General features: G+C 36.5%; 1 protein-coding gene across 15 annotated transcripts; it reads right to left on the bottom strand.

Moving 5' to 3' along the window:
• Positions 1-20521: 20521 nt before the first annotated feature.
• LOC145034714 (uncharacterized) lies at positions 20522-23342 on the bottom strand. 15 transcript variants are annotated; one of them, XR_013678179.1, is made up of 6 exons: positions 22649-23336; positions 22248-22574; positions 22098-22146; positions 21743-21953; positions 21498-21664; positions 20522-21084 (listed from the first exon to the last, which is right to left on the bottom strand). XR_013678179.1 is itself a non-coding variant. In XM_078983213.1 (4 exons), the coding sequence occupies exons 2-4, from the start codon at positions 22527-22529 to the stop codon at positions 20800-20802; spliced, it is 558 nt and encodes a 185-aa protein (XP_078839339.1). In that variant the 5' UTR covers positions 22530-22574; positions 22649-23342; the 3' UTR covers positions 20522-20799. The 15 variants fall into 15 exon arrangements, 2 of the variants coding, with proteins under 2 accessions (XP_078839339.1, XP_078839338.1); XR_013678180.1 differs by lacking the exon at positions 21498-21664 and having other exon boundaries at positions 22649-23337; XR_013678181.1 differs by having other exon boundaries at positions 20522-21664; positions 22311-22574; positions 22649-23337.
• Positions 23343-27448: the final 4106 nt, after the last annotated feature.

The following is a 27448-nucleotide window of genomic DNA, read 5'->3' as shown; positions in this document are numbered from 1 at the left end:
TATGTGGCTCTTGTCGACTGTCGTGCACCCCAAAGCAAACACAACAACAAAACCAGCTAATACTTCCTTTCTGATCAATACTCTCTTACGTACATAGCTTCTCCTCTGCATGGCATCCAATTCAAAGAACAAAACAGACCTCGCTAAGATTGGGGAAGAAACGTTTGCTATCATAGATGACATTTTCCCAGATGGGCGTAATTACTCCAAGCCTCCATCAGCAGCAGCGACTGCTCCACCAAGTAGAATCCAACATCAGTTGTTTCACCATCAGTATCAACCCCAGCAGGCTTACGTAGTTCAGCAACAAGTGTATGATGCTCCCTTACCTGCTAAGAGGACTGAGAGAGTCATAAACTGCTACGAGGCTGCCAAAATGTACGGTGGGACTGTGTCTCTGGAGTATCCTAAAAGGAAGCCTGCTCGTAAGGGTTTCTTTTTTTGACAGATCAAGCTTGCTACTCTCTCTCTCTCTCTCTCTCTCTCTCTCTATATATATATATATATATATATATATATATATATATATATATATATATATATATATATATATATATATATATATATATATATATATATATATATATATATATATATATATATATATATATATATATAGTTTCTTATTTTTGTGTAAAAGCTTGTTTGTGTGTATCTTGGATTGTATCCCTTGCCACTAAATGGTTTTATGTGGATGTGCCAAGATTGTTGTAAACTTACTCTATGATAATATTACTCGGTGGTTGTGTTAACTTGATATTGTGTTCTCGTTTAAGCTGAAACCTCTATTTTTGCTTCCCTGGATTAGGCAAGACAAACTGATTTTACTAAAATTAATTAGTGGAAATAACACAAAAGTAAGAAGAAAAGGCTGCAGCCACGAATAAGCCGAAGTAAACCAAAATGAGCAATGAAAGATAAACATTTGTTTTGGAAATAACCACGGCTAAAGCTGTGACGATATAAAATAAAATAAAAATAAAAATAAAAAAAAAATAAAATAAAATAAAAAAAAAAAGGAGTTAGGTATAACCACGGTTAAACCCGAGAAAAAAATGAAACCAAAATTGGCAGATAATTAGCAGTTTCTTTTACATATGTTTTTGTCATGAATTTTTGTTGGTGTTAGTATATTGTTTCCTTTTATTGCACTTGTCATATCTTAGGGGTAAGCATAATAACCGAAAAACCGAACCATAACCAAATTAACCGATATAACCGAACCATAATAACCAAACCGTTATAAAAACCGTTGGTTCGGTTTCTAATTTTTGTTAACCGATAACAAATGGTTCGGTTATGGTTTTATAGGTTAACCGAACCATTATTAACCGAACCGCTAACTTTATATTTTAATGCATAAAAATTATGGATTATATATAAAATAATATAATCAAACTTATTTAAGACCCATTAAATTTTCAAAATATAATTCAGTAATCTTATTTATCAAGAGATGAACATGCAATCAAACCATAAAAGGATGACCACGTAGATTATGCAGACACACACAATTTTCCAATCACGCATTGAGTTATATTATTGATTAATGTTGTAATTCGTAATCAGCTAATTCTATAATTTGTAAATATTATTCACAATTAATTTAATCTTCACACTCATAATCCTAATCGGATGCTTCTCACACCGTTAATCCTAATCAAAGATTGTTTTAACTTTATAGTTCTATTCGAAGGATTTTTTTTTTTTTTTTAATTTATAATCAAAACTTCTAGGTAAGTTAAGTTTTTAGTTCTTCACTTTATGATATATTAAGAATGTATTTTTTCTAAAAAAATTGTTTTTTATTTACTGTTTTTACTTAATCACATTTAATGTATATGAATGATTGTTTTCTTTATACAGATAACGCGTAATATAAATGTTTAACTATTTTATTTTATACTTTTTAATTTAATCGCATTGAAAATGTATGAATGTTTGGCTTTATTTTAATGTTAATATCAATTATCAATATACAAAGTTATTAATGTCAAGTTTTTTTAATTTGTTATACTTTTATTGAATGTGACTATGTGTTATCTCACTCTGAGTACAAAATGTACACATTTTATTCTATTACTATAAGCTAGGTTACAAACATTGGTGCAGAGGACTTTTTATATTCTCTTTTCATTTTTATGCCACTATAATTTCGCCATTTATATTATTTTGAACATTATAGTTAATCATTATTAACATAACCAAAACCGTTAACCGATAAAAACCATTAACCATAACCAATATTAACCATACCCAATGGCTACCAAAATACATTAACCAGTCATAATGGTTATGGTTCGGTTTTGACCAATAACCGAACCAAACCGCCCCATACACACCCCTATGACATATCCTATTAATGTTTGTGTAGCTTAGTATTAGAGTATTTCCTGCTCACCTTTATTTTTCATTTTTTTTTTCTTATTTTTCTCCAACTTTATTCCATTTATTTCTTCATTTAGGAGATATGAATAGTATTACATCAAATATGGTGTTATATTATTTATTTCTCCCAAAATACGGATGAATTTTGCATTGTCGGTTTTAGTCCATCTATTTATATATTTATATATTTGTAGTTTATTTTTACATACAGATTATAATTTAAATGTAATATTTAATGCTTATTATATTTTACTATATATTAAATTAACTTAATTAATTATAAATATAAAGTTTGTTTTTTTTTTTCATCAAATTCAAGTTAAATACATATTGAAATTTGAAAAAACGATAACGTATTTTATAAAAGTCTATAAGTGTTATAAATATAATTTTATTTATTTATCATTATTGTAATGAAAAAAAATAAAGATTATATATTTGTTAAAACCAAATTAGTAGAAGATGCGTGTTTGACAATTTATGTAAGTTAGAAGAATGGAATATAATAAGAATATACTTTATGAGGTAAAGATAGAATAAAAAAATAAAGTAGAGTTGAAGATGAAACACTATTTAACCCACTTTTAACTCTATTTTTGGGGGAAAAAATAAAAATGAGTTGGAGATGGTCTAATGAGTGGTTTATCTTTATATCACATGTTATAAAGTCTTGTTTATTAGTAGTATAATTTTTTTTTAAAAAAAAAAAAAAAAACATGTTATCTTTATCTTTATCTTAAGGTAATCACTTTAAACTTATTAATATTACCTTGTATTTACTTTACTGTAACATAAACTTATCAATCTATAACGAATATAGATTGTTGTTATAAAAAAAAAAAAACTTATTAATACTACCTTGTATTTACTTTACTGTCACATAAACTTATCAATCTATAACGAATATAGATTGTTGTTATAACAAACATCTATAAAGAATATATTCTCTCTTTTAAGGCAAATTCGGTAAATGAACAAAAGAGATGTGTCATTTGAAAATAATAATCATGAAAAAACTAATATCGGAATCTGACCATTGGATCCGTAGAGCATTCTCTGTGGATCGAGTAAGCCCTCTGAGGAAACGGAACACTTTTGCGGATCTTGGGATTTTTAATTATTTATTTTTTTTCGTTTTTTTGTTTTTGTTTTAGTTTATTAATATTAATTTTTTTAAACACATAAGGTACTATGTGATTATTATGTAAAAAATTTGATAGAAAAAGTTTATACATTATGAACTTATGTTTAATATTAGTCCACAGAACTGTTTAGGAATCCACAGAACTGTTATCAGCGGATCAATGTACACATCTGCGGATCAGTGTGTACCTCGACGGGTTAGTGTATAAATTGTTATACCGGTTAAATATTGTATCAACTATTGAAAAATATAGAAATGATCTCCAATGCACCAACTTCTACGCATGCAACATCGTCGTCCGATACTCCACTTCCATGGACGACGAGAGAGGTGATGGTTATAATACGATGTTGGTTGAACATTTTTGAAGGTGTAACAACAATGGTTACCCCTGATTACCTTGGAGGTGATGAACGGACCAGTGTAATAAGTATGTTCAACCTCGCATTTGGACAAGAAGAATATCAGGTACAAGTAGATATTCTTAGTAAGTGGATGGAGTTAAAGAACGAAATCACATGGTTCAATCGATGGTATCATCATCTTAAAAATAGTAGTAATTATTATTACGCAAACGAGGAAGCTCTTGTAGAAATGATTTTAGATCATTACATTTTCGAGCATGATGGAAAAGACTCCAAGTATGTGGACGCTTGGAATATGGTTAAGAACCACCAGTATTTCATGTAGAAGGGTTTTTTATCTGAAATATTTTATGTAATATGTTTGCTACTAATGTACGTTTTCCATGTATTTTATGTTCTATGGAATAAAGTAGAAGTTAATTCAACTAGTTTTGTACTTTTATTTTTATAGCATTGTACTTATATATTGTTTTTTTTTTTTTTTTAACAATTTTATGCAACAAAAATAATGTTTTTATTCTATAATTTTTTATACAATGGTCTACGTGAATAATTATCTTTCAAAATAAATTGCCCTTTTTAATAACAAATTTACAGAATTTTATAGAAATGGTTCCATATATATTATAAAATTTATATGAATTGTCCATTTTAATAACAATTATAGAAATTTCAATGTTTTTTTTAATTATAGAAATAATTGGAAACTGATTTTAATATTAATTTACATATAATCAACATAAAATGATCTCAATATTCAATGGTGCATTTTAAGAGATAATAATTATAGAAAATCGAAAAAAAAAAACAAAAAAAATACATTTCCGCAGAGGCATATATCATTCCGTAGAGGGCTCTTCTGCGGATTTATTCTTGAGCAGAGGACCTCTACAGATCTGTTCATGAAGAAAAGAATAGGATAAATCGAAATCTTATTTCACAAACTCCAGTCCTTACACCCTAACAAACATACATGCTTACATATATATCATTTAACCTATCAATTTCCAATTCATATAATCAATTTCTACTTCCGAGTTTATACAAAGATTAGGGAAAAAAATGAAATATTACTTGAGTTCCATATCCATCGGATAACACATTGGAATGCAGTTGCTTTACGAATCGAGCTTGCCACGACATTTTTGTGTCCGTTCTGATCACAGTCCGACGTCCGCAGCTTCCTTCCGCGAATCAACTGCCCTAGCTTCCTTCCGCGTTCGAGTAAGGAGGAAAGGGTAATTTTTGTGCGATTTTATGGTTCCAAAGAAGTGTTTATGGTTTCGCATGGATGTTTATGGTTCCGCAGAACCCCCTCTATGGAACCTTTGGTCATATTCCAAATTCCTCATTTACGTTGTCATTTTTTTTCAAAGAACCCTTCAATTTTGGTCATTTACTGAATTTTCTCCAAATTATATGTTATGCAAAATTACGACTCGCTCAAAGGCAATGCTCTCTCACTACTAGAAAAATGTGGCATTTCTGGCGGTTAAATCCGCCCCATATGTCATTTAATAACATACTAGGTGTGAGACCCGTGTATTAAAATTTCACATTAAACATTTTTTAAATTAAAATATAAAAATAAATACAAAAAAAATAATAAATAAATAAATAAATAATTCAATTTGTACTAACAGATAAACGATAGAAATATTTCAAATATATTTTATGGATTAAAACCAAATGTTTTGTTTATTGGATGTGAAAGAGTTGGATTCCATTGAAATTTACCTACAAAACACATCTTAATTTCACCATCACAAGAACAAATAAAAATACAAAATAAGTAGAAAACTACTAAAAAATAGCATAACCTCAAGATTTGCTATTTTTTACCTCTATCCCAAGACACATATTTAGGACAACAACAAAATTGTAATTCATATGATAGACTATGTGTGTGCATGTTTTGTGGATGGGCGAGGTAGTTGAGGGATTGCACAAGGGTTTAAGGCATTGATTGGCAAAATCGTCATGCAAGAAAATTGCATCATGCATTGGTTCGAATCCCGTTTCATTAGTCTTTTCCTATTGAACACTATTCCGCACAAAATGATGAAAGTTTAGTGGCACAATAGAATCCTTCTACATTTTGTATGTCTGGATTTGTTGAATAAATTGTATAGGATCCACCTCAACTTTGCCTCTACTGATCTGGCACAAACCATTCTAGTGTCAAGAATCTACATAGTTGGAAACTTATGAGTAGTTATTTATAAATAGTTGTTATTTATTTTAAATTTATACTATTATTTTCTTATAAATTGATGGTAAAGCGAAAGAAAAGGGCATTGGGGAGAACAAGAGAAGAGGGTAATGCAATCATTTTACTTCCGGAAACAAATGTATTAAACTCAAGAGCAAATATGTAAAAAAAAAGTAAGGACAAAAAAAAGAGCTATAACCTAGGGATCAAAGATGTTTGTTCCACATGTAACCTGTTGGTGATTTGTTATCATTAATGTTATTTAAGTGTAATGGGATTACTTTGTTGACTAAAAATGATCTTGATAAATATTAAACAAGTAAGGAAGGTGTGGAGTACACACTTGTTTAAGTTTGATCAAGTATCAAAGTACACTGTCATTTAAGGGCGAAACCTTTGAACGAACGGGGGTCCGGGGGCAGCGCCCCTGGGAGCGGGGTCCAAGGGGCGGCAGCCCCTGGCGGGGTCCAAGGGGCAGAGCCCCTGGCTGGGATCGAAAATCCCAAACTTTGAATATTTGACCCGGTTTTGACTTTGCATTAATCCTTATACCAAACCCGGATTTATAACAGTTTTGACTGTTGAGAAAACTGTTATATGACAGTTTTGACAGTTTTCAGACAATGAATGTATATAACCAATTTTAGTCAGTTTTCTGATACTCACGAAAATTACACCATATCATTCTCTCTTTCTTTCTCTTTGATTTTATCTGAGTCTTATCCAATTGAGGATTTGGGAGTACCACCCAAATACTTCGATTTGAAAGTGATTATCACGATTCTCAGATTTCCAAGTGCCACTAAACAATATTTCTAACATAACCTCTACTTTCTTAAAAATAGAAACCATTTTATTTGTATTGTATTTATTTTGCCCTCCGGCATAACCACAACAAAAGCAAGCTAAAAACCGAATAAACAAAAGTAGTTGTCTTCAAAAATATAAACGTATTTTAATTATCACTCGCTTAGGTGATGAATTCTTGTTAATTAAAATGAAATAACAAACTACATTACATAAGATTCTATAATAAATAATAATAATAACAATACTTACCATAGAAACGCCATGGTGTTGAGATTTGGAATAAAAAACAAAAATTGTAGAATGGATGACCAAAAGCAGAGACTCTCATGTTGAGGAAACTAAAGGATGAAATGTGTCGGTCCACTATGCTCGTCATTCTTATCATGTTTGGTACTGTTGAGATTGATAGAAGATTCAAAGATTATTGTTACTAACTTTTAGAGTTTATTAATTAAAAAAATTAAGAAGATCAAACTAACACAAATACCCAAAGATATTTCTATTTATTTCTAGGATTCATCAAGTTATTCCAATCATGGAAGACTTTTTTCTTTCTCATATATTATTCAATCTGTAACCCTGAATATTCAACCAAAAACATGTGTAATCATTCATCATATGTCAAACTTCAATAAAATCACACCATGGAAAACAATCCTCCATAAATTAATTTTAAAAGCTCCCTATTGCTTATTGTTGGTGACATCATTTCTCAATAGATTTGTTTTTATTTCTATGAGCTTACGAGTGATGTTTGCACAACAAATAATTCAAATAAAAATTATACATACTGCATTAATGACTCATTGGAAAAAATGGGAAAGATTAAAAAATAAATAATGAATCGAATGAATAAATATAGATAACAACAAAGAAACGCAGATGAGACAGTAATTTAAATAGGATTTAAAGAGATAAAAATGACATATTGCTTTCTCTATGCTTGTTTAACATATTAAAGAAGATAGTTGAACGCATTTCTTACCCTAATGTGCTGCCAAACCAAATTTAAGAACCTTGTTGTAATCAACAACACAAAAATTGAATAGAATCAACATGAAATCAAAATAATTGATTACCCTGGTACAAAATTAAAACATAAAAGTAAGATGTTGACATTGGAATTTTGAATAAAGACCCATAACAAAATTCCTTATCTTCTTCGATTTTCTTATGGCAACATGGTCTCCATTAGTTTTAATGGTAACGACATCTACATATCCATAAATGACCATGAGCAAAAAAGTTTGAATCTAATACCTCTAATCAAAAACCTTAAACAAATGAACACGATAAACCCGGTGGTAGTCTGGTTCTAGTATCTACACCAATTAATGGAGGTGCAAATGATAAAAATACAAATAAAATTGATAGAAAAAAATGGAACTTGAGTCATAATCCAACACATAGTGGTATTAAGGAATAAATTTCGTTCCTAAATTTTGGGACTTCCAAAATCAATTCAGAAACATACCTAATTTATTGGAAAAATCTTTAGAAATTATCATCTTCCTCAATTTCGATTCTAAGTGGGATGATGTCTAGGGTTTTGAGATTTTCTAAGATTTATGGAAGAGTTTGTTGATATTTAGGTGATCAATTACCGATATGATTGACTTTATTCCCATATTTATAGCAAATTAATTCAAATTTTGAAATAGATTACACGTGTAATTTTTAGGATGAATGTAATAAAAATTGTAAATTATAAGAAAAAACCATGTGGTATATTGAATAAAAAGGTGACAAGTGGCAAAAACATTTTCATTTATTAAGGTAGATTTCTTTGTGACAATGTCTTTACATCTACACGAAAAGAATTCTAAATACACGAATACCGAATACCCGAATACTGCAGTCAAATAAATCATTATGTGTGATAATTGGTTTAAATTTCAATTTTAAGTTTTTCTCCTTCCACTTTTGTTAAAGTTTCAAATTTACCCTTTTTATATTTCAATCTTTAGAGCATATTTTGTATTATGTACCGTGATTATATATTACTAGTAAAATGCATTCCACATCATCCAAATATCCACTCCACCCTATGTCTATTAGGCTACACGGAGTGGGCGTCTATGAAGACGCGTGATGCTGATGTGGCATGCCTGAAGACGCGTGAACACCGTCCTAAGGGCCGGTGTTCTTGGTGTGGCGTGGATCGGAAGACGGAAGAAGACGGAGCTGTCTATTGGTTGCTTCTTTTTTGCCCCTATTTCCGGTGGTTTTGCTTTTAATCCATCGAATTAAAAAAAAAAAAAGGAGGAGACCCGTTTTACAGAGAAATCGGGTGAAGAAGACAACACATTTTATATGATTTAATTTAAATTGCATATTTTGTCCCTGAGATTCTAGTATTTAATCTTATTATACCCTTTCACTTTTATTTGAATTATCTTAAACCCTTAACTATATATAATTAATTATGGTTATTTACATTAATAATATGTTTATTTGATTTTTTAATTAGTAAAATGATTACTTAAGTTTATAATAATGTTTTTTTTAATTTAATCTAATGTTTTAAAATTAAAAAAAATTAAAAAAATAAATATTGTTAGTGGTGACCATTTCCAAGGTTTAGTGGGTTGGTGGTGGGTTGCGTGTGAAACTGACGTGGCGCATATGTGACATCACTTTTTCGGTGGGGTGAATGTGACCACTCTCCATAGCCTTAGTTTTGAAGATGGTGTTCACTAGGGACGGTGTTTACTAGTGAACATCTATACCACATCACCTTTTGACCCATGAAAACCCTACCATACCTAAAGCTTTACAATTGTTTATTTATAAAGAATATAAAGTAAAAATATTAATAATGTACTAAATTGCTTTGTTAAAAGACAACTTCAACGATATTAAGTTATTAACATAATATAAATATTTGTTATTTTATTTATTTTCATGGGATTAAAGTCATTTAATAATGAAACTTCTATCCATACAAATAAAATCCTAAATGTACAATTAAATTATATATATGTATATATATATATATATATATATATATATATATATATATATATATATATATATGTGTGTGTATATATATATATATATATATATATATATATATATATATATATATATATATCTTAATTACCTTATAAAGCATTTTTGGTCAAATGCAGAATTTTATGTGTTCATGCTAGTTGATATGTTTATGTCATGTCAGGTTATGCTTAGATAGTTTCCGGACTTCGGTCTGATGCAGTTAGCTCCGGACTTCGATCCGATGCAGGGGACAAGGTCCCAGTTAGTTCCAGACTTCGATCTGATGCAGATTCCGGACTTCGGTCTGATGTCGAGGGCAAGGCCCTGGTTAGTTTCCGGACTTCGATCCGATGCAGTTTCCGGACTTCGGTCTGAGGCAGTGGGCAAAGCCCAGTATGTGTTTATATGTTATTGTATGGTATGTGGTAGCTTGGGGGAGCTCGCTAAGCTTTGTGCTTACAGTTTCAGTTTTGGTTTCAGGTACTTCTGCAAGTAAAGGGAAGAGCTCGGGTTGATGGCATCGCACACACCACAGTTTCAGTTTGTCCTGGGAGTTGTTTTAGCTTTTCATAGATGTGATTTGATACAGTCTTGATACAGTTTCCTCATGATACTTTGCTATTGTTTTGAGATATTGACGTACGAGTTTTACTTAATGATATTAACATGATGTTTTTTAGTAATTATTAAACAAAAAATTTTGGGTCGTATTTTGGGATGGTACAAGTTGGTATCAGAGCCTTGGTTTGAGGGATTCTGGCACGCTCCCGAGTGTGTCTGAACTCAAACTAAGGAAGTGGTATAAAGTTTTCAAGAGAAAAACCATGGTTACAAAAGAATTTTGAGAAAAGAAAACAATCTTAGAAAAGTATAAAGAAAGAGTTTTAGAGAAAGCGAAAAGAGTTTTGAAAAGAGAAAAGGGTGTGGTGCATGCAATCAGCCGAGCTCAAGTAAGTACTCCCAAATTACCCATACAAGTTTATGTTATGTTAGCAGTTCCAGTTTCAGTAGAACAGCATGCTAGAATATGACTAAGGATCTAGGGGGATGCCTTATGTGCCTGTTATATGTGTTTCGGCTTTATGAGAATTGCATGCTAGTATTGAGTAGACAGCAATAGGATAGCATGTTTAGGTTATACCTGATATTATGAGCTAAGCATTGTATGCTATTACAGTTTCTTGTTATGAGGATAGAGTTTCTTGAGTAGTCTCTTGTGTCTGAATGTTGCTTGCTTTGTGCTTTGTGGGACTCAGAGTGATGGGAGTAAGCCATTAGGTGAATACGTCACGTCACAGGTGATCAAGGTTGAATAATCTCAGAGTACTAGATTTGGCCCTATTGCGCAACTCTTGTTTGAGCCTAATCGTTGCAGGGACGAGTCTTTTACTCGAAGGATTATCTGAGCCTCGTCACATGTGATGGTGTTCGAGTGATGGCTAATTGGCATTACAAGGAGGCCTTCAGCAGCTAAGGACTGGATTTTGTGGAGTCAGATATTTCCTTAGGGCAAGCCACGGATGAGAGTAGCAGAGATCAGTAGTAGTACTAGTGCCTTGGTGGAGTCGAGGTAGTTCTTGAGGAAGGTACGGGTAGATGTGGAAGGTAGTAGGGGCCCATACTACTGGAAGCAGAGGATTCGTACTCGAATCGAGGAAAAACTGAGATGAGACCAGGAAACTTGTACTAGTAGTGATCCCTCGAGGTATATCAGTGTTCCTGATATTTATTATGTTGTGTTTCAGAATGGTGGTATTACGCACTAGACCAGCAGTCGACAGTTCAGGTGCCGGAGGGGGATCAGGATCAGGCCCGGAGGCCGGGCAGTTGGATGAGCAGACTAGGAAGTTCCTCTCTTCAGAGATTACTCGCACCATACTTGAGCAGACTCTTGTGATCTTCGGTTCGATCAAGGAGGGTATTCTAGAGTTGATGGACGAGAGACTATGTACATTTCGTGCAGAGGTGGCGGCCATGATGGGGTCGCGCACGCTTACTTTCAGGGAATTCCGGGCATGTGGAGCTCCGGATTACCATGGGGCATGGGACCCCATAGCGAGTACTAGGTGGTTGGTGGATGTGGCCAACGCTTTCCGCACGAGCAGGTGTCCCGAGGGGGACAAGGTCAGATTGGTGTCTTGTCTTCTGAAGGACAGGGCACGAGATTGGTGGAAAGAGGTGGGACATGCCATTGGAGATGACACAGCTTTGGATGATATGACCTGGGCTGATTTTACTACCAGGTTCAGAGCCAAGTTTGCACCAGTTATCGAGGTGCAGCAATTAGCCAGAGAGTTTTAGGATCTCACTCAGACTACTGAGACACTGGCGGAGATTACCACCAAGTTCAGGGAGAGGGCTCTTCTTGTCCCTCAGTACGCGGCTGATGAGGAAATGAAGAAGGCCCGTTATCATGAGATGTTGCGGAGTGATATCCGCCAGTTTTTGAGCTGGTCTAGCTGTAAAACGCTGGATGACATGATTACGAGGGCTCGAGAGAGAGAGAGACAGGGAGAGGGAGAGAGAGAGAGAGAGAGAGAGAGAGAGAGAGAGATTGACCTTGAGATGGAGAGAAAGAGGAAGCCGGAGGCGGCTCCAGGTTCAGGGAGCGCGAGTAAAAAGCCCAAGGGTTCAGATCACAAAGCTAGGAGTCAGCAGAGCCACGCTCGGTGTGGTAAGTGTGGGAGACTGCACGATGGGGCGTGCAAGGCAGGGAGTGCCGGCTGCTACAAGTGTGGTCGGACTGGGCATATGAGTAGAGATTGTACAGCCACTACTATCGCCGTTGCGGCATCAGATCTGATTTGCTTCCATTGCAATCAGAGGGGACATAAAAAGTCCCAGTGTTCGAGTTTAGCTGTTACAGGAAAGGTGTCAGCACCTGCTCCTGCTACTTTGAGGATTACAGATGGCCGTCAGGGCCGAGCTGAGACGCCGGTGGCAAAGAGTAGGGCTTTTCAGCTGACAGCAGAGGAGGCGCGAGCGACTCCTAACGTGGTGACAGGTATGTATTTTTCCCTTATATCCGCATTTATTATTGATTGTTCCTTATGGTTATATGTTTTGTATAGGGTCGTTCTCCATGAACGACATTTCAGCTACAGTATTGTTTGATTCGGGGGCTACCCGATCATTCGTCTCTCTTGCGCTTAGCAAGAAGTTCAGCAGAGCTCCAGGAGAGCCAGATTGTCCATTTGAGGTTGAGATAGCAGCCGACAGGACCGTTAGGGTGGCAAGAGTACACAGACGATGTTCTCTACAGTTGTTCGATGAGCAGTTTCCGGTGGACTTGGTCCCTATTCCCTTGCGAGGGAATAAGGTCATAGTAGACATGGATTGGCTGAGCCCCAATGGGGCGGTGATAGATTGTGAGCTACAGTTAGTGAGGATTCGCACTCCCAGTGGGGGAGAGTTAGTGATTCAGGGCGAGAAGCCACAACGCGGACCAGTTCTGTGTTCAGCAGCAAGAGCGAGGTGCTACTTCCAGCAGGGTTGCGCCGGTTATATTGCCTATGTTTTAGATGCCCGGGAGAAGGGCAAGACGACGGTTGATGATATCCCGGTAGTGCGAGACTACCCGGATGTATTTCCAGAGGATTTTCCTGGAATACCTCCCGGGAGATAGGTCGAATTCAGGATTGACCTGATCCATGGTGCGGCTCCGATAGCCAAGACACCGTATCGGTTGGCTCCCCCAGAGATGCAGGAGTTGTCTACGCAGCTGCAAGAGCTGCTAGGCAGGGGTTTTATCAGGCCAAGCAGTTCGCCATGGGGAGCGCCAATTTTATTTGTAAAGAAGAAGGACGGGTTGCACCGTATGTGCATAGATTACCGGGAGTTGAATAAGGTAACGATGAAGAACCGTTACCCACTCCCAAGGATAGATGATTTGTTTGATCGGCTGCAAGGAGCGTCTTCATTTTCCAAGATCGATTTACACTCCGGGTATCATCAGGTGCTAGTCAGAGATGAGGATGTGCAGAAGACTGCTTTCAGGACCCGCTATGGTCATTATGAGTTTGTCGTGATGCCGTTCGGGCTCACCAATGCTCCAGTCGTGTTCATGGACCTCATAAACCGCGTATGCAGATCGATGATGGATCGGTCTGTGATAGTGTTCATTGATGATATCTTGGTTTATTCCAAGACCCAGGAGATGCACGAGGAGTACCTGAGGGAGGTGATAGAGACTTTGAGGAGGGAGAGAGACTTTTTGCGAAGTTCTCCAAGTGCAAGTTCTGGTTGCGCGAGGTGCAGTTCCTGGGTCACCTCATCAACCAGAAGGGTATTCTAGTAGATTCGGTCAAGATAGAGGCTGTGATGCAGTGGGAGGTCCTGAAGTCTCCATCTGAGATTCGGAGCATCCTAGGTTTGGTAGGGTACTACAGGATATTCATCCAAGATTTCTCCAAGATATCCGTACCGCTCACCCGACTGACTAAGAAGTCGGTGGTGTTTTGTTGGGGGCCTGAGCAGCAGGCAGCGTTCGAGACCCTCAGGCGGAAATTATGCGAGGCACCGATTCTTACCCTGCCAGAGGGAGTAGAGGATTTTGTAGTCTATTGTGATGCCTCGATCGCAGGTATGGGAGCAGTGTTGATGCAGCGAGGTCGTGTGATAGCTTACACCTCGAGACAGTTGAAGCCTCACGAGGCTAATTACCCTACACATGATTTAGAGTTGGAGGCAGTGGTGTTTTCCCTCAAGATTTGGAGACATTACCTCTATGGGGTCCGTTGTACCATTTACACGGATCACAAGAGTTTGAGGTACCTCATGGATCAGCCGAATTTGAACATGAGGCAAAGGCGATGGTCAGATGTGTTGAAGGATTATGATTGTGAGATCCTTTATCACCTTGGGAAGGCCAACGTGGTGGACGACGCTCCGATCTACAAGGCAATGGTGGCCCCGATCAGAGGCATTTGTTTGAGGATGATGGTGATTACTCTATTATTGGAGAAAATCAAAGAGGCGCATGCCGAGGGCCTTAAGGAGGAGAGGCAGAAGTTTGAGAGGATTGTGGGCCGAGTAGCTTCTTTTGACTACGATAGCCGAGGATTGTTGACCCTTCATGGGAGGGTATGGGTACTGTACTGGGGCGGAGTACGGCAGGTGTTGATGGACGAGGCCCACAAGTCTTGATTTTCCATCCATCCAGGGGCAACGAAGATGTATATGGATCTTCGACCCGACTATTGGTGGCCCTGCATGAAGAGGGATGTCGCCTGGTATGTGGAAAGATGCCTGACCTGCAGGAAGGTTAAGGCGGAACACTAGAGGCCTCACAGCAAGATGCAACTATTGGACATACCAGTGTGGAAATGGGAGGATATCACTATGGATTTCATCACTAAGCTTTTTGAGGACCACACGTGGAGTGGATTCGATTTGGGTTATAGTGGATCGGTTGACGAAGAGTGCCTATTTTATACCGATCCAGGAGAGCATATCGGCTGAGAAGCTAGCCGATATATATGTGCGAGAGGTGGTGGCATGACATGGAGTGTCTGTTTCAGTGATGTCAGACCGAGATGTCCGTTTTACTTCCAGATTCGGGAAGCGGTTTCACGATGAGATGGGTACTCGTCTCCATTTTAGCACCGCTTTCCATCCTCAGACGGACGGACAGAGTGAGAGAACGATTCAGACTCTCGAGGATATGCTGCGGGCATGTGTCCTAGATTTCGGTGGCAGTTGGGATACGTATCTTCCGCTAGCGAAACTTTCGTATAACAACAGTTACCATGAGAGTATTGATCGACCTCCTTTCAAGATGCTTTACGGGAGGAAGTGCAGGACCCCGATTTGTTGGGGCGAGGTCGGTCAGCGAGTCATTGGGAACACCGAAGTGGTGCTCAAGACGACAAAGTTGATCCAGCAGGTTCCTAGCAGACTGCAGACTGCGTAGAGTCGGCAGAAGAGCTACGCCGATAGGAGGCGTTCAGACTTGGAGTTCCAGGTGGGCGATATGGTCCTCCTGAAGGTATCACCCTAGAAGGGTGTTATCAGGTTTCAGAAGAGAGGCAAGTTGGGCCCTAGGTTTATCGGTCCTTTTAGGGTTTTGGCCCGGGTGGGTCGTGTTGCTTATCGGTTGGATCTTCCAGAGCTCAGCTAGATCCACAACACTTTCCATGTTTCTCAGTTGAGGAAGTGCTTGGTGGATGAGACATCAGTAGTACCCTTGGAAGATATTCAGGTTGATAGCAGCCTGAATTAAGTTGAGAGATCAGTTGCGATTTTGGACCGGAAGTCAAAGACCTTGAGGAACAAGGTGGTTCAGTTGGTGAAGGTGCAGTGGCAGCATCGGAAGGGGTCTGAATGGACGTGGGAGGCAGAGGAAGAGATGAGGGAGCACTATCCATAGTTGTTCCAAGATTTAGCATCAGTAGACTTCGAGGATGAAGTCTGAGGCAAGTGGGGGAGAGTTGTAGCGCCCCATTCCCGGTATGTATTTAAATAAGTTTATTCCTTTGTATGGAACTCGACTAGTCTGTTGCCCGACTCATCATGTAGAGACGGGATGAGCTCGCGTACTTAGCCGGTTACTCGGCGAGTCCACACGCTGGACTCGGCGAGTTTGCCTGTTGGGAGGAAACCCTAATTTTAGGGTTTTGCACCTATTTAAACCTTCTTATGCACCCAAACTCGTCTCTTTCACCTCCAAAGCATCAACTATCAAACCCTAGCCGTTTTCTTAATGATTGTGTGTGTTTATTGCTTGTGAAGGTATCTTTGGAGTAAGAAGGAGAATGAGAAAGTTGGAGAGTTCAAGGAAGAGGAAGTAGATTTAGAATACACACCCTTTTGGCCATCTTTTATGGTATTGAATTCTATACCTTTCTTATTAATGATATAGATCTATGTTGTCCCTAACATGTGGTTTCTAAGCCCTAAAACCCCAAATCCCTTGTGATTAGGCCTTGTGGCTGGGTTATACCTCAGATTTGGACACTCATGGTATGCTAGAAGTATAAAGTTTTGGGTGTGGTTGTGATTAAAGTCCCCATTGAGCCTAGAACCTTATTAAGAGCTTATTTTGGTCATATGAAGCCTTTAAAGCCATGCATGCACGTAAAGTTAGCAACTTTACGTGAAAAACATGCCCTAGAAGTCTAGATCCATGATTTGTAGCAGCTGCATGGCTCAGATCGGACCTGTATGGGAAAAAGGCTGAATGAACTCGGCGAGTCCTCAGGGCGACCCAGCGAGTTATATGAAGTTAGTCGTCGACTCGACGAGTTGGAACAACAACTCGGCGAGTCCGATGAAGTTTGCCTTAGAACTCGACGAGTTGTATGAGTAACTCGGCGAGTCGGATGAGTTTTCCCAAGTGAAGTTGTGTTTGAGTAGTATGGTTTCATTCCTTCGTAGTTACACGTAAAGTTAGCAACTTTACGTGTTCAGAGGGTTCCAAGATTTGAGATCTACGAGTTAGGAACCATAGAGTGGATTCGAGTGTAGTTGGAGTCTGCACGGCATAACTTGGCGAGTAGTTCCTCAGACTCGGCAAGTCCGGTCAACTGGAGGTTGGCTTTGACCAGGGGTAAAATAGTCATTTTACCCTCGGTACAGTTATCAGTAATTGATTGAATGTATTTATGGAAATTATAGCCGGGGAGATACCAGAGCAGCAGCAGACGGGTTCCAGAGCAGTTCATTTAGCAGCCAGTGTACGAGGTGAGTTTCCTTCCAGTAGGAACGAGTCTAAGGCCACAATGCTGGCCCGTTTAGCTAGTAGTAGTTTCCGGACTTCGGTCCGATGTAGTTTTCAGTATGTTTGATGCCTTCGTGGCTCAGACAGGATTTATGTGTTATGTGTTCCGGGCTACGGCCCGAAGCAGTATGCAGTTTATGTGTTCATGCTAGTTGATATGTTTATGCCATTCCAGGTTATGCTCAGACAGTTTCCGGACTTCGGTCCGATGCAGTTAGCTCCGGACTTCGGTCCGATGCAGGGGACAAGGTCCCAGTCAGTTCCGGACATCAGTCCGATACAGAGGGCAAGGCCCTGGTTAGTTTCCGAAATTCGGTCCGATGCAGTTTCCAAAATTCGGTCCGATGCAGTTTCCGGACTTCGGTCCGAGGCAGTGGGCAAGGCCCAGTATGTGTTTATATGTTATTGTATGGTATGTGGTAGCTTGGGGGAGCTCACTAAGCTTTGTGCTTACAGTTTCAGTTTTGGTTTCAGGTACTTCCGCAAGTAAAGGGAAGAGCTCGGGTTGATGGCATCGCACACACCACAGCTTCAGTTTGTCCTAGGAGTTGTTTTAGCTTTTCATAGATGTGATTTGATACAGTCTTGATACAGTTTCCTCATGATACTTTGCTATTGTTTTGAGATATTGACGTACGAGTTTTACTTAATGATATTAACATGATGTTTTTTAGTTATTATTAAACAAAAAATTTTAGATTGTATTTTGGGATGTTACATTGCACTATCTTTTAAATGTTCACTATTAAAAAAACTCATTTTTGACGACAATTTCATCACAAAACCCTTCCTAAAAGGGTTATGCTGACATATTTGCACTAAAGTTACATTTATTAGGAATTAATTTGACGAATTTCCAACTGTTTTGTGATGGATTTTGATGTATTTATGACAAAATTGTAACGGATTTGTGACGGGTTTTGACGAATATGTATTAAATTTTGCACTTAACAATAAAATTTGAGGGGTTGCCGGTGTCACTCTAGGACACCATGTAAATCCGACCCAATGATTTATTCTTAGATGAAAAAATAATAAATCTTCTAACTCTTTTGTCAAAATATTTGCATGATTATAATAAACATAGCCAGATTGATCTATAAATTTTATAATGTCTTGCATTTTAGTTTAATTTTTTTTACGTGCGTCGAATTTTTTCATATATATATATATATATATATATATATATATATATATATATATATATATATATATATATATATATAGGCTTAGGGAATGTGGCTGTCATGTACCTAATATTAGGTATAGAACCATTAAAAACTACATAGTTTTAACAAAATACGATCAAATCTCTCTACCATCTTTCTTGTATTCTCTATTAGATTAGATGATAGGCTTTGTACATACTTTTATGGAGTTTTAAATTTTTAATTTTGCAACACAAACCATGTATAAGAATATATTATTAACTACCTATAAATCTTCACATTCAAATTTATAATAAAAATTATAGTGAATGATTGAAATTTTTCATTAGAAACACAATAAACTTCTTCCAATAACAAATCAAAAAGAACCATGCAAGTATACATATGGTTGGTGTCAAAGAAAATTTATGAAATCTACTAGATATCTAATATAAAAAATACATTCGAAATACATAGATGTTGGGGATAAATTATGAAATCTGAACTAATATGATCTCAAAAGCAATAGGAAAAAACTAACAATGTCAAAAATTGTGTTTATTTAATCAAAATGAAGTCAATTTTGATGGTTCTATATCTAATATTACATACATGACAACCATATATATTCACTTTTCCATATATATATATATATATATATATATATATATATATATATATATATATATATATATATATATATATATAGTCAAAATCAAATAAGAATGAAATTTTTATAGGAAGATAAGAAATTTTTTTATATACATATTTTCTTAACAAAAAATGAAATGAATCATTAAATGATTCAAAAGTAAGATGATTCACAAGAAAAAATTCCGAAAAAAATATATTCATGATTCATTTTTAGGTAAATCAAGAACAAAATTCACTTTCATGACAATTTTGGTGAATATAAACAAAATAATCATAAAAATGAATCATCGAAATGTTTTTCGGAAACTTTTAAAAAGCACGACGTTATCGATGAACTTTTAAAACAAAGCCCTACAATATGAAGCCATGGAACCCATCTGTCCATCTTCTTAGTGTTTTCTCGAGAACGATGATGGCATGTTCTTTGATCTCAAAAATAAATGGAAATTCAACAAGGCAGCATGCATGACATGTGATATGATACGTCACGAGAGGATACGTCACTATATATGTAAATGATTGAGGGGAATCTCCAAGACTCCACTACGAATGGAGAAAGAATCATGATTAAACTATAAGATTGGAAGGAATAAATTCAAATATCTTTTGAAGTTTCTATTTTAAACAAACACGCACTCAAGAGAATAATAGACCTTTACCAATTTCGTTGGCTTTGTATCTTAACTAATAAATTTTATAGATAATCAAGGATCTGAAATGATATATCTGATACAACTTTATATTTGCATCAAATCTGATTCACTTCAGACTGTATCTTAATTAATTATTTAGTCCTCTTTATATATTATCTTTTGTATTTTAGATATTCCCTAATCTAAAGCAGTTATTATGAACTTTGTTTAGATAATTACCTAATTAAAGAGATTTTGCAGAAATAGGAGAAGGAGAACAACAATTCCTAATATATTAAATCGATCTAATACATGTTATTAAAAATATTTACACATACATATGTCCTGTACGTATATTGATATAACAAAGAAATGAAAATCACAATAAAGAATGAAATATTATTAAATTGAATATGTAAGTACTGAAAAAACACATTTACGAAATTTTAAACTATAATTTTAACAACAAATACTAAATAATTCTTAAATTATTCTAAATGTCCACAATAAGACTCAAACCCTCCACTTCGAGAAAGGAGGACAACATCGGATACCACTGACTAAGATATTAATTTCCAAAAAACCAAAAAGTTGAAGAATATAAAAAATTACGGACATTGCCATTAACTAAAGAGCTACATTAACATTTCTATATATACATGTATATGATCTCTGGTATTGACACCATAAGCAAAATACTACTTCTTCTCTTGTGGTTAATTAAATCACCTTATTCTAAAATGTCAGATTACTCAAAAGCAAAGACCAACCTGGAAAAGATTGGGGCTGAAGGGTTTTCTCTCCTGGATGATCATTTCCCACGTGGGCAAAACTCGAAGCGTTCATCAGCAGCAGCAACTGCTCCACCATATAGAACTCAAACACAGATGTTTTCATGTCAATACAAACCGCAGCAGACATATTTTGTTCAACAAGCACCGCCAGAAACAGAGATGGTGATAGATTCCTACCAGGCGGCAAACATGTATGGTGGGACTCTGCTTGTGGTTGTGGACTACCCTAAAATTAACAGGAAGCCTATCCGTAAGGAGTTGTTTTATTAATTAGTAGCTAGTAATTTTAGAGATACCTAGCTACAATATTATCTTGCTGCTATCTTATTTATGTACTTCAATGCTTGGTGTGTACCTATCTTGAATCCATCCCTTGCCATTTTTTATGTGGATGTGACAAGATTGACTACTTAAATGATAGTTGTACGTACTTAATTGGTTGTGTTATCTTTCTTCTCAGATCCCTCCCTTCCTTCTATTTTCTAACTTATTTCTTCTTTTAGCAATATTAATGGCAATAATGATAAAAGAAAGGGAAAACCTTAGAGAAACCCCATGTATTTTACATCAATGCTTAAAACAACCCTTATATTAATTTTGTGCTCAATTATTAAATTTTAAACCGTCTAACATAAGTACATTATCCGGTGAGAGAAAGGAAACCCCATTTTATTCTCATTCACTTCATCTTTCTCCTTTCTTGATTCCATTTCCCAGTAATCTTCAAGACCTTTCTAATAAATGAACCAACACTCATATTCACAATCCCATCTCCACCATTCCCGATTCCAACCAGAGTTGATTTCCTTTTTGGTTGAGCAAAATCCATTAGATTTTTGAAGAGATTTGAAATAGGGTGAACAAGAGATGGATTTAACACGTACCCATTTTCAGCTGTGGTGATTAGGTCATCAAGAAACCCATCCATACACTCCCATGGCTTGTCTTATTACAAGGAATTGATTTCTTGAGCTATTTTATGAACCGGGCTATCCCCAATTCAATGGATCCAAGTAGCACCCATTTCAATTCTGTCACCACCAAATTCTGAAGTGTTAATCCTACCTCCTATTCGACTCCCACCTTCAATAATGGCTATATGGGTATTGTTGAGAAATATTTATGAGTTCTCATTATGGTTAAGTATCATATTGTTACTAGAATCTAGATGTTATTTCTAAATGCACAATTAAGCCTTAAACAAAATGTACAATTAAGCCGCAAACAAACATACATAACCTGCAAAATCCGAAATCTCCTCTTTAACTTCAACCTGCAAAATGGGTCCCTGAAAAAAAAAAAAAATTATAGTCAACATGACATCTGATAAAAAAAAAGTCAAAAATTTTAGTCCTTTTCGATTATATCAACTCAAGATATATTCTTTACTGGATTGACTACGCGATCATTGCATTGTTTATTGGCGAAAGAAGAAAAATCATGTTGCCCTACAAAATACTTGGCTGCTTCTTTCATGACAAATACATTGAGTTCGGAAAGTTTATGATAAGCATAGAGACGATGGAATAGGTCCAAGACAGTGTCGTTATAAATCTTGTAATGGTAGATCCTTCCGGTGACTGAAAAACGAGCATGGAAGTCGAGGAGTGCAGGGTTGATTTCTCGAATTCGAACATCAAGAGGAAGAAGACCATTCAGTGTTGCGTGCATGTCATGCAGATCCTTGTAATTAAATGGTGTAACAAACTGTGCCACCTGAAAAAAGATAAAATCATGTTTCAAGCTTTAATCTAACATCAACAACAAACGTATGATGGAAGGCAGTCGACCTGGTCGAAGGCATAAACTCCGGCGTCGGTTCTACTTACACCGACTGCACACAGATCCTTACGTTCTAGCTTTGTAACTCGAGTTAGGGCTTGTTCCAAGAGGCACTGTAAGGTTGGCGTTGATGGTTGATACTGCCAACCTGATAATTACAGCCATAATCAACAATCAAAATTGAAAAAAAGGAAAAAGATATCGAAGATTGATAGAAAGAGATGCGGGAGATAATAGATATATAGAGTAATTGGGAAATTCAATGGGGCAGAAATTAGGGTATAGGAGAAACGAAGAATGAAATTGGTTTCACTTATCATGACAGAGAAAGTAATCGGGGAATTCAAGAAAGGCAAATGGAAACCGGAGAATCGAGTGCCATCGTAAGATAAACCAAGCGCCATTTGTAAGTGTTAGCCGGAGGAGTTTGTTGATTATACAGGTCGTCGAGATGAGCAGCGGCCAACGGCAGTCCAACTCCAAGTGCGGCGTAACCCATTATTCTTCCACAGTCCACACCATTTGTATACCAGTCCAACGATGGTTTCTATTCCACTGACCAGTTACGTTATGTACACTGAGAAGAACGGCTAATCTATGGTTTCCTGCTACAGTTATGTAAAGGAAGAAGACAAAGAGAAACGAGATGATGATTTTCAAGCAGCCACACCTTTTAATCTATTTTTGGTTATGTTACCGGTTGTTAAATTGCAACCGGTTATAAGCTAAAAACGGGATAGATCAACTTTGATAATGGTTAAATTGAGCACAAAATTAATATAAGGGTTGTTTTAAGTATTGAGTTAAAATGTATGGGGTTTTTAGTTTTCCCTAAAAGAAAACCAAAAGAAGAGTTTGATAAAACTTCAAGGCCCATATATATATATATATATATATATATATATATATATATATATATATATATATATATATATATATATATATATATATATATATATATATATATATATATATATATATATATATATATATATATATATATCACAAAACATAAGTAACAAAACTCATATCTAGAATGAATTTATTAGACTCACAAATTTAACGGCGGACCCATAAAGAAAAATTAAGGAGTTGTACAAATCTTTTTTCGGGTTGCAATATTAGAGAAAATTCATTTCTAACATCAGTTTCTATCATAAAATCTGTCACTAAAAGGTTTTGTTGACAAATTAACACTAAAATTACTTATTGGACTTTGTGACAAATCTGTGACAGATTTGAACGAATTTTCACTAAATTTACACTTGAGGGGTAGTACTTACTACCTCGTACCACATATTGGTACGCGCGTACAAACAAATAAGAGTTGATCAAATTAACAATAGAAAACTAAAGTCATGGTACTAGAATGGATAAGAGGGGTTTTGATCGAGTCGATCTCCTAAACAATTTTTTCTCAAAAATCTGAATTATAGGCATAGTTCGTATTTGGCACGGAATGTAACGTCCCAAATTTCAAACCAAAATTTTCATTTAGAAATTTAAAAGTATTTGTTGCAACTCCAATTTCCAAGATCTAGTAAAATCATTAAATTCAAAACATTTATCAGAGTATAATCATAAGAGTTATTAAGTGCGGAAAAATCTCCAAAGGATGCGATACAATCAAGTCACACCTTTCCTTCAATATAAGAAAACCTGAAACAATTTAAACATAAAATCGTAACCACAAAACTTAATGAGTTCTCCAAGATACCACATACAATCATACAAAAAGTAACGGGTCTATTTCAACCCCAAGTAAATGCTATTGGTCAAATCATAGTCTTACGGACACTTCCTCCCAGGGGTCGGATGCTAGTCTTTGATACAATTGTTAAGGGCCAAATCCTCGTCTTTCATACATTTTTTAGGGGTTAAATCCTAGTATTTCAAACAATTATCAGGGGTCAAATCCTGGTCTTTAATATAATTGCCAGAGGTCAAATCTTGGTCTTTCACACAATCCATGCAAGAGTCATAAAGACAACTAACATCAAATGTCCTACATAGTATAGTGAGAAGACTCACATGAACTACTTAACATGAGCTCAATAGTTGTTTCAGCAATGTCGTTAGTCATATACTTAATTCTACCAAAGTTTGACCAAAAGTGAAACTGGTCAAAAAGTCGACAGTCAACGGTCAACCATGACCTACCATCACGTCGTGCCAAGCCCTCGATTGCGTCGTGGTCCTGACATCATATCACGATGGCTTCCTCACCACCGCGATGCGGCCAGGCCTTTATCGCACCGTGGTCTCGCTGGTGAACCACTTAATCGATTACTTGCTTAATCTAACGTCCAAGTCTCATACTTTATGAAAGGCCTTATTTTACTCCTATGACTCATAAATATCATAACTTTATAGACATGCATGCCCAATGCATGTCCCACACCATTTTAGGTCAAAATGGTGAGAAATGGGGTCAAACCCCATGTATCACACCAAAACAAGTGAGTCCAGATCTAAAACATATATAACACCCTTGGGACCTCAGCGAGTAATAAAGTTGCAAACTTTATTACAGATAACCTCTCAAAACATCACAACATGGAGAAACTAGCTCAAATTGTAACGACCGACTTTGAGGTATCAATTATTTATTATTTCCTAAAAATTATAGTTGGGTCCATATTAGATAAAAGGACTATTGGATTGGACTTAAGCAAAGGGGCCAAGGATTTGGGCCGCCCATAAGACGTACGTTGGGCATAGCCTTGGTGTACGCGGGGCGTAGAGGCATGCATCAGATGCGGGAGCGTGCGCACGTACGCGCAACGTACGTGAGCAGATGCCAAACCCTAATTTTTAGGGTTCAAGACATATAAATACCCCATTATAGCCACCTCTGGCCTTCCTACCAGCCACCTCACCCTCAGGAAAACCCTATTACGCCTCTTACTCCATTGTTGTATGTGTTTGACCTTTTTGAGCTCATTTTGGTGAAGAAAAGCTTTGAAAAAGAGAAAGAGAGGTTGGAGAAGAAGCCTTTGAGTACCTTGAGCTTAGGGATCTGGATTAAGCTCATCATTTAGCATCAAGAGGAGGTATAAAGCTCCTAACTTTCCTCCTCAAAGTCTAGATCTAGGGTTTTGGAAGATTTGGACCTTTTTAGGTCCAAAGATTGGATCTTGATCATGCAAATTCGGTTTTGAGCTTAGGGTTGCCACCCTTGAAGTTCAATGGGTTCCTTTAGCAGTAAAGTTGCAAGCTTCGAGGCTCTTATGAAGCCATGCAAGAGATCTAACTTTTTCTTTGGAAGTTCATTTTCATTTTTAGTATTGGGCTCATTTGGTGGATTACAGGCCACCATATGACCAACTTTAAGGACTAGGACGAAGCATGAGACTCAGATCTGTAAGTTGGACATCCTGTCTTAAGGGATTAAGTTGTTTTGGAAAAGATGGCTTAATAGGAGAGTACGTTGGGCGTACACGCCTGTACGCACAACGTACAAGCCATTCAAGCAGTACGCGCAACGTACAGATGGGTACGCTCAACGTACACTCAATCAGTGGGTTTCAAGCTATTAGGCCTCGTTTTGGGCCTAGCTTTGGTCATAGCAGTAGTTGGGCCGTGATGGGTCTTTAGAAGCCAGTTATGGGCACAACAATTGGTTTGGGCTTGGAAGGAAAGCCCATTTGAAGAGTTGGGCCCAATTTAGAAAATTAGGCCATTTGGGGACTTAATGGGCCCTGGTGAGGACTAGAATGGAATGGGCCTAGGTCATGGTCCAAATTAAATCGAAGGGGTAAAATAGTCATTTCATCTATAGAAGAGCCATTAGTTTCTGACTAAATGTTTATTTGGTCATTATAGTCGGGGAGTAGTTGGAGCAGTCAACGGTGTCACCTTTGCACAAGTTATTCAGCAGTTAGTTGAGAGGTGAGTTTCCTTCCAGTAGGAATGGGTCTACGACCATAATGCCGACCTGTTTAGATGATAGTAGTTTCGGACTTCAGTCCGATGCCGGGGTAGTCCCGAGAAGTAGTACGTATGCGTGATGTCTTTGTGATTCATGCATGTTTATGATATTTGTTATATGTTCTGGACTTCGGTTCGATGTTGGGCAAGCCCGATGCAGTATATGTGATTATGTTATATGTTCATGTTTATGTTATGTGTAGTTTATTCTAGACTTCGGTCCTATGCCGAGCGGGGCCTGATGCAGTGGGAGGGGCCCAATTAAATAATATGATTTCTCAATTAATATATTATTATTATAATATATTAATATATCACAAATAACCTCTTTCTCAAATATCCATCTTATCAAATTGCTCAGTTGAAGGCAACCTAAAAGGACCATGCTACTATCGGGTTAAGTACATACCAATTATAGTTATGGGCTTATATGTAACGCCCGGGTTTTCAGGGCTAAGCATTTTTGTCAATATAATAGTCTAGGTCAACTATTGTAACTCTTTTTGAAGTAATAAATATGAAATATTTGAGTATTATGTGAATTATGTGTGTTTATGTGTTTATTATTTAATTATAAATGTATAATTAATAAAGAATAAAAATGAGCGTCAAAATTAAAGTGTGAGATAATCCCGATATCTCTACATAAAGTTGTAGAATATGTCCCAAGGTTTCCGTGCATATAAAGAATGCCGAAATCCGAGCTATAAAGAAGAAGTTATGGCCCGCCGAAGTTTTACGACAAAACCGGCACGACACCGGGAGACGTAAATAGTGAATTTACGATAGAAGACTTTTTAGCCTTAGCAATCTAAAAAAAAGTCGTAGAATATGTTAAACTAAGAACATCGATAAAAAGAACGTCCAAATCTGACTTC

The sequence above is a fragment of the Lactuca saligna genome, chromosome 3 (genome assembly GCF_052625555.1).
Source record: "Lactuca saligna cultivar CGN05327 chromosome 3, ASM5262555v1, whole genome shotgun sequence".
Lineage (NCBI taxonomy): Eukaryota > Viridiplantae > Streptophyta > Magnoliopsida > Asterales > Asteraceae > Lactuca > Lactuca saligna.
The sequence above is the reverse complement of the archived record's forward strand: the minus strand, read 5'-3'. Positions and strand labels throughout refer to the sequence as shown.